This window comes from Octopus bimaculoides, chromosome 1 (genome assembly GCF_001194135.2).
Source record: "Octopus bimaculoides isolate UCB-OBI-ISO-001 chromosome 1, ASM119413v2, whole genome shotgun sequence".
Classification (NCBI taxonomy): Eukaryota; Metazoa; Mollusca; class Cephalopoda; order Octopoda; family Octopodidae; genus Octopus; species Octopus bimaculoides.
The window spans coordinates 125403387-125409682 of record NC_068981.1 but is presented as its reverse complement, the minus strand read 5'-3'; the positions used below and the strand labels follow the sequence as shown (position 1 = coordinate 125409682).

At 33.1% G+C, this 6296-nt stretch overlaps 2 protein-coding genes across 5 annotated transcripts in view; one reads left to right on the top strand and one right to left on the bottom strand.

Moving 5' to 3' along the window:
• Positions 1-6296, top strand: part of LOC106873822 (glycosaminoglycan xylosylkinase) — a 419531-nt gene that overhangs the window by 155856 nt on the left and 257379 nt on the right. For all 4 annotated transcript variants that reach the window (XM_052970093.1, XM_052970079.1, XM_052970088.1 and 1 more), the window contains one exon: positions 4877-5386. In XM_052970093.1, the coding sequence (XP_052826053.1) occupies positions 4978-5386 (409 nt within the window). In that variant the 5' untranslated portion in view covers positions 4877-4977. The remainder of the gene's footprint in view (positions 1-4876; positions 5387-6296) is intronic.
• LOC106878725 (potassium channel subfamily T member 2) overlaps positions 1-6296 on the bottom strand; it is a 747999-nt gene that overhangs the window by 592411 nt on the left and 149292 nt on the right. The gene's annotated exons all lie outside the window — the stretch shown is intronic.

The window sequence follows — 6296 nt, the reverse complement described above, 5'->3', positions numbered from 1 at the left end:
AAAACATCCAGACAGTTTGGTGATACAAAAAAGGGACAACAAAATATCCAGACAAACAATACAAAGAAAACAAGGACGGGTCATTCGGAGTTTTCTTTCCTCAGTCGAGTTCCAGATTATCTTTGCAATTTCTGCTGGTTATATCGAGATTGCTCCAATCTGGCCAGCCCCACGGAAAAACTAAGCTAAGAGCATTAGATTCCTTGGAAGAAAGCATCAAATGTATATGAAAACAAGGACGGGAAAAAAACGGAGAATGTTACACAAATACAAATAACAGGACATAGATGGTTGGCCTTGGGTTGTCTTTTCTGGTGCTATGTTCTGGCAGCAGTGTCTGCAATCACATTGGAGCCATGCTATATTGGCTTAAGTCAATGGCCTTTCATACAGACAACATGGAGATAGTGAGCATGGAAATAGTGAGACCCTCATGGCAATTACTAGCTTTCTTTAAAAAAAAAATTTCACCTGTATTTAGCTTCCAGAACATCCCTGTTTTAGTGACCAACAATAATCAGCCAACATAGAAGAGCTCCACTTTCTTTAGTACTGGGTTTCCTTGTTCAGAATGTCCTGATGAAACCTCTCGCCATGCTCATTACTGACAGCTCCAAGATTAACAGGGAAAAAGTCCAAGTGGAAGTTCAAGAAGTGGATTTTTAGACTCATAATTCATCTTAAGGCCTTGTATGATGACAGCCACGCAACTTTTTCAACATCATTAAGCTCTTCATCAAACTTTTGGTCTCTCATCAGCTCCCTAATCTGTGGCCCAACAAAAATTCTTCCTTGGTTTTTACGTCACTTACTCTTGGAAATTTAGTTTCCAAACATGTGAATCCCTTGCCAATTCTATCCATACTTTTGATGAAATTCTTCATCAACCCTAGCTTAATATGTAAAGGTAGCAGATAAATTTTCTCAGAATCAACGAGGAGAGGGTTGATGACATTTTTCTGTCCAGGTGTCAGAGATTGTTTTGGCTACACATTCTTTTCATAATGATTTTTCTTATCCCACCTGTCCCACTCACAGAGAAAGCAACAAAACTTGGTATAACCCAGCTGCATTCCAAGTAAAAGTGCCACAACCTTTGGGTCACCACAGATATTCCACTTATGTTTCTCATACTTAAGTTTTTGCAACAGAAGCTTCATACACTCATATGTTTCCTTCATGTTAGCTGCATGGGCCAGAGGAACAGAAAGGGTGATCAATGGCGTGAAACGCCGTCTTTGTGACTTGAATGTTAAGTCACCACAAAAATAGCAAAAGTTGTTTGCAATGTTTATAGTTTCTTGATATTATGAAGGTGAGTGGAATATGTGAACTTAGTATATATGCCTACACTTCAAGCACAGCACTGACAAAGCACCGGTGACTCATTGGCTCAGTGTTGCCAAGCTTCGGTGACTCATTGACTCAGCTAGGTTTATGATTCCATTAGGTTAATTCTATTCATAGGTGTTTAAATTAGGAGTATTTCTTAAACTATTAGCTTCACATTTCAACAGCTCAACTGAAATTTAGCCCATGTAACAGGAACTGAGAGGGATATCGTGGAACAGAGAAATTATGGATGATACAGATAATTTGACATTATTTTTGAATTCTCCATGCAAAAACATGCAAGATGCAGGTAATCTTTTTCTTGAGACAAATTCTTTGTTGACCAATGTAATATGTCTATAATAAAGATGCTGTGGCTACTGAGAGAAATTCTGTTTGTATGCTTTGTTTGGTAACCTCTTCCATGTGACACCTGTACTTACACCTGTCTGGGACTACTCAGTAATAACTTTAATAGTTTGAAAGCATAATTTATAGAATCTATCCTAATATAAGTTAGATAAAGGATGTTTATATAGTTGAAGAACCTGATGGTTATAATGATTATATTACTAATGCATTAAATTGTTAAGATCACATCTTAGATTTACAATAAAGTATTAATTTCTTGCCTAAGATTTGCAATAATCCTTTCTACAATAGGTGCAAGGCCTGAAATTTTGGGGGAGGGGACTAGTTGATTACATTGACCCTAGTATTTCATTGGTACTTAGTCTATCACCTGTGGAGGCGCAATGGCCCAGTGGTTAGGGCAGTGGACTCGCGGTCATAGGATCATGGTTTTGATTCCCAGACCGGGCATTGTGAGTGCTTATTGAGCAAAAACACCTAAAGCTCTATGAGGCTCCAGCAGGGGATGGTGGCGAACCCTGCTGTACTCTTTCACCACAACTTTCTCTTCTACTTGTAATTCAAAGGGTCAACCTTGTCACACTGTGTCACGCTGAATCTCCCCGAGAACTACGTTAAGGGTACACGTGTCTGTGGAGTGCTCAGCCACTTGCACATTAATTTCATGAGCAGGCTGTTCCGTTGATCGGATCAACTGGAACCCTCGTTGTCGTAAGCGACGGAGTGCCAATAAAAAAATCTATCAACCCCAAATGATGAAAGGTAAAGTTGACCTCAGCAGAATTTGAACTTAGTACTAAAGATGAACTAAATGCTGCAAAGTACTTTGCCCGGTGTGTTAACAATTCTGCCAACTTGCTGCCTTAAAGGTCTGCAATAATGATTTAATGTTTTACCTCAGTTAGGTCTATACTAAAATAGTTATGACTGACCAAAACTATCACCTATGTATTTGATCATACTGAGTAAACTGTTGTTTAGCAAATTTGGATATTTGTACATGAAATGCTAAACTAAATACTTTAACATTTGGGTGGATATCTTTCCTACTGCTAATTAGTCTTTCGTAAAGTGTTTACCTGATTTCATTAAATTAAACATAATATTGACTCTTGTCCAAATTACAACAAAGTATTCATTGTAGCATGGCTTGAAACCATTGCTGTGTGGCAGTATAACGACCTCAAGGTCATCTGGTCATTGTTTGAATATAAAAGTAATAGTAACATAATATTACTTTAGTATAGTATTCAGTGTCTGTCTTGCAAGGTTGTAACATCTGACATTCAAGACTTTTCAATATTTTAAGGGTCTCTTATTTTTTGACAACATTATGATGGAAGAACTAAAAGTTACTTGGTTGCTGGAGGACAGAATTATATAAATTTTATATCTTTGCTGGCATTAAGTCAAGAATTAACAAGAAAACATGGAGGGAAATTAGCTAGAAAGAGTACATGAAAAGACTGTTGAAATCTTGTTATCTCACAGCATGATAGATGCATTAGAAATATGTTAATGGATTCTACTGAAATAGGAACTTCTTGAATAGGGTCAGTATATACAGAGAAAACAATATCATATCAAATCTAATTGGTTTCAGTGTTTTGAGGCAGCCCCCAGTTCCATGATGCATGCTTTCTGGTTTAAAGTGATCTAAATTAAGACCTTCCATGAAAATTTCATGCTAATTAATATTCTTAATACCAGTTAGTTTACTAAATATTTTGTAATTTTCATAATTAATTGCAGCAAAGGCAGTATATGTCAATAGAAATATGGTAAGGAGAAAAGGTTAATTCAGAGATATTAGTAGATTAGTATATCAATAGTGGAGTTGAATGGTGAATGATGGATACTTATGAACAGGTGTAGAAAATTAGCAGTCAATGGCAGGTAATATTGTTATCGCTGTAATAGTAGTCATAAAAATATATTTTAAATAATTGAATTTCAAATTCTAACTTCCATGATATTTCTTAAGTCATTTCAAAAGCTGCCTACTTTACTCTGTTCTTGTGAAATTAAGGGAATTAACAACATAATTTGTTTTCGTGTCAAGAGACTGAAGTGCGTGCTAATGCATAGATTGACAGAAAAAAATGTTCAAATAGTAAAGTTAATGATATTTTAAATTATAAGCTTTCTTTCACTTAAAATCTCCTGCTGTCATGTTTTAAGACAATTTAGAAACTAATTAAGCACACAGTTTTAACTGTATTTATAAACAGATGGAGAAAGATAGTCTTAGATGCAGTTTTATAACATTTTCTTTGTCTTGGGAGTTACTTTGTTTAATATGATTGGTTTCTTTTTTGATTTGCATGCATATTTTTGATGTATAAGTAAAAAAGAATGATGGAATTTCTGATCTGCTCTATACTTGATTCGAATGTATAATTTGTCATCTGAGATAAGTTCATGAAGCATAGTACTGATGAAGCTAAGATGACACCATTTCAGACAGTGAAAGTTCGAAAATATATAAAAGAAAATAATGTTTTAGTTAAGGAATTTCAAGCTAATCACTTGTTTATCAAAAGCCAACTAAACATTTAAGAGATTGAAATGTAGTACTTAAATATATGGAGGTATTTAGATAGACATTTGAAAAAGACTGAGCTGAAGGTAGAAAGAAATTATCAGCTTTCAATTAAATGCAGACAAATACATTTGAATATACTCCACAAGATGATTATTAAGCCTCAATCAAAAGTGTGGAAAATCACTGAAATACTGACACAATAAAACACTTTCAAAATTAGACAAATATATTATATAGCTCAGTCTTATAACTTTATTTTTGTAACAACCAGATGCTAAGAATATTTTAACAATGTCATCTTAGTCAGTTATTCTAATCAGTGAACTTTACCAGTATTCTAATCAATGGATTCAACTCAATTAACTCTACCTGTTCAGATCTAAGTAAATTTATTGATAATTACATAAGAAAAAACATTCTTTCTTTGTTTTACATAAACTTGATTCTTTATTTTAAAGGGGAATGTTATCAAAAATTTTCCCTTTCGCTTCATTTTCCTACGTTTCTTCTGATTAAAGTAAGGAAATTGCTATGTATTAGAAATGCCAATATGTATTATAAATATATTCATAAAAATTAATGTAGCAAATAACTGTCTTTTTTTTTTTCTTTGCTCTCTTTATCCAGGTTCTGATAAATTCTGTTTAATGATGAAGTTTGAGAACTGCTGAAGATGAGCTCACAGTAATGATGGTGGACTATCAAACACAAACAAGCAAAAAACAACTATGTTCCTGGGTATTTTTAGGGTTCGCAGAAAGAAGCATCTCGTTGTGGCTGGATTGCTTTGTATTATACTGTTTCTACTATATGAAATCCAACAGCTAAGTTATATTGATAATCAGCAGAAACTGGAAACACCTTTACATAAAGAGAAACATAATGTTGCTGAAAGTAATGCTGTTAAAAATAATGAGCAAGATGTAATGCAAAACATGTTAAGTGAATTAGAAAAAGATAATGACAATTTTAATGATAATTTTGATTCAATCAATTCTGAAGATATAAGTTGGGAATTAATTGAAAAGTTTAAAATTGACTATGATGATCATTTTCAACCTATTGTTTCACCTTGGGATGTGTCTAAAAGTTGGGTTAATTCAAGAGAAATTTTTCCAGATGTCGTTCCTGAGCTAGGTAAATATTAAGATTTCAATTTCAAATTCTAATTGCTGCAAACCTCATTTGTTTGCTGATAGATTTTTCTCTCTTACTTTCTTTTATTAACACAGGAATAGTTTTCATTGAAAAAGATTTTAATTTACCATTCATGACACAATTTGGAAAATCAGATCCAATTTTCACCATTAGTCTTACAATGTCTGTTGTTTATCAGATTATTATTATTGTCTCAGTTTCAGTAATCAGGTTGGATGTAGGCCAAGACAAACATAGTTTCAAACTGATAAATTAACAGAGAGTATGTGAGAAAAGAAAGACCAATAAATGTTTTCAGTCAGTAAGAAACAAAATCTATAAGCACAGCTCTAGTATTTTCATTCAAGACTAAATAAACATTTTCTTAGTCTGTTGACTGATCAATTAAGATTATAACTAATAGAAGTGACACTATGGCTTTGATAATAAATACAGTTGATAATGTCCTTTTCCTTTTCAGTTAATGATTTAATGAAATTCTTCTCACTTACAGTCAATTTCTCCTACATTGTCAGCATTAAAGCAATGTGAAAGACCAACTTTAAACTTGTTAAGAGATCTTGTTTGGTTTATGATTATCACTAGACATTAGAGCAGTGCTATTTGTTTACTGAAATGTCTTAATTGAATGCCTTTTTTTCCCCCTATAAAATCCATTGTATAAGCAGTAGAAGAAATTTCATTAATTTACTAAGTTGTATATTTTTTTGTACTTTCTGATAATTATTGTAACACATTATATTATCTACTATCATTACACATTTCAAATTGTTCAATTTTTCATTTTTTTCTGTGGCATATTAGAAATTATTGAAATATTGAAAGAGAAAAAAAATATAGACTTTAGTAATGAACACACAAAATCTTCTTTGAGTCAACCTAGCTAAAA